The sequence below is a fragment of the Monoraphidium neglectum genome (genome assembly GCF_000611645.1).
Source record: "Monoraphidium neglectum strain SAG 48.87 unplaced genomic scaffold scaffold03456, whole genome shotgun sequence".
Lineage (NCBI taxonomy): Eukaryota > Viridiplantae > Chlorophyta > Chlorophyceae > Sphaeropleales > Selenastraceae > Monoraphidium > Monoraphidium neglectum.
The window spans coordinates 1-1,700 of record NW_014010173.1 but is presented as its reverse complement, the minus strand read 5'-3'; the positions used below and the strand labels follow the sequence as shown (position 1 = coordinate 1,700).

The following is a 1,700-nucleotide window of genomic DNA, read 5'->3' as shown; positions in this document are numbered from 1 at the left end:
GGGACAGCAGCAGCAGCCGCCGCGGCGCCGGCACCCAGGCCCCGCCGTTGTCGCCCTCCGGCGGCATGGCCGGCGGCGGCCAGGGCGGCGGGGGCGGCGGCAGCGACAGGGGCGGCGACAGGGGCGCCGGCAGGGGCGGCGCGCACCCTCAGTATGGATATGCCGTGCTGGGCGGGGTCGACCCAGAGACGGCAGACCAAGAGGCAGGGGCGCAGCAGCCAAAGCTGCACCCCCAGCGAAACTTCAAGCCGGGGGACACGTACGATCCAGAGGTGGGTGGGGGGGCAGCCGAGCACATCCCCTTGGCGAAGCCCGGGCCCGTGATGTGCAGCCGAATGACCGCGGGCGGCACGCCTGATGGCCCCGCCGCCGCCGCACGGCGTTGACGCTCCATGCGCGATCGACTAGACCTCTCGTTTGCGCCTGCATGTCAGGCATCCTTGTATGTGCAGCCGGCATCGCCGCGCGTTGCGTCCTCCTGACTCCGCCACTCCCTTCCCCTCGCCCTCAACCCACGCATCCCCCCAAACGCTCCTCCCACCCCAGGACCTCAACCCTTACGGCTCCAGCGAGGCGAGCAGCTTCCTCATCCCCCTGCAGCGCCCCGGCGCCTCGCCCCCATTCACGCCCGAGGTCTCCGCCGCCGAGGCGGCCGCGGGCGTCGACTTCCGCAACACGGCGCTGCTGCGCCACTTTGTCAGCGATAGCGGCCGCCTGCGGCCGCGGCGGCAGACGCGGCTGCCGCGGATGCTCCAGCGGAAGGTCGCCAAGGCGGTCAAGCTGGCGCGCCAGATGGCGCTGATGCCGTTTGAGATGGTCGTGGGCGACGGCGAGGCGGACATGCGCAGCAAGATGGCGGAGTACGAGGCGGCGCGGAGCAGCCACAGGCGGGGGGGCGGCGGCGCGCGGGCGGGCGGCGGCGGCGGCGGCGGCAGGGGCGGCGGGGGCGGCCGAGCGCAGGGTTGACGTACGCAACGTCGGTGTACGGGATCGCCCTTTGCGCTGCGGTGTTGTGTTGCATGGGGCTGTGCTGGCCGCGCCCCCCGCGCGGCCCATGGCGTATCGCCCTGTAATTTGCTCAGCGTTTTGGTGCCATCGGGCGGGTAGAGCGGGCTGCAGGGAGGCGGGGGCGGCTGCTTCGGGTGGCGGGTCGACAATGCTGAGCTCTTGACACTGTCTGGGTTTGCGATGCATTGCATGCTGTTGTCTATCCAAGAAGTGTCGCGCATAAGTTTTTAGCTGCTCGGGACTTTGGCTCATCGGCTCTCGGGCGCGGTGGGCTAGCGCAGCGGCTCGCGCGGCGGACACACTTTGTGGCAGTTCGAGTGCAGCTGCTGGACTTGCCCTACAGTACGCGCTTGGCACGCAGGCTTCCCTGCAGACACGACTCGAATTTAGCTTGGTTTTCGTCACAACGTGGACACTGCGTTCGGCTGTTACAAGCTTGCCAGCTGGGTCAGCCGACCTGCGAGATCAGCCACGAGGGGAACGACCGTGTAGGTCTCATCCGGACTTCGTCCAAAGCATTGCTGCAATAAGATTTTCGTGGCCACAATGGGTGCCTGCTTCTCCTCTGCGCGGGCTACCAGTGGCGATGTGGAACCTGTCAAGGGCGAGCCTTCTGCGAAGAAGACCGCGGCTGTCGACGCGGGGGCAGCGGCTTCCGTGAGCAAGGGCAAGGTGACCGCCGCGCCCCCGCC

At 69.1% G+C, this 1,700-nt stretch overlaps 1 protein-coding gene across 1 annotated transcript in view; it reads left to right on the top strand.

The window, feature by feature from the left end:
- MNEG_12817 (hypothetical protein) overlaps window positions 1–966 on the top strand; it is a gene marked incomplete at both ends in the record, with an annotated part of 1,737 nt that extends 771 nt beyond the window's left edge. The window contains one exon of the mRNA XM_014038709.1: window positions 547–966. Coding sequence (XP_013894163.1) covers window positions 547–966 — 420 coding nt within the window. The remainder of the gene's footprint in view (window positions 1–546) is intronic.
- Window positions 967–1,700: the final 734 nt, after the last annotated feature.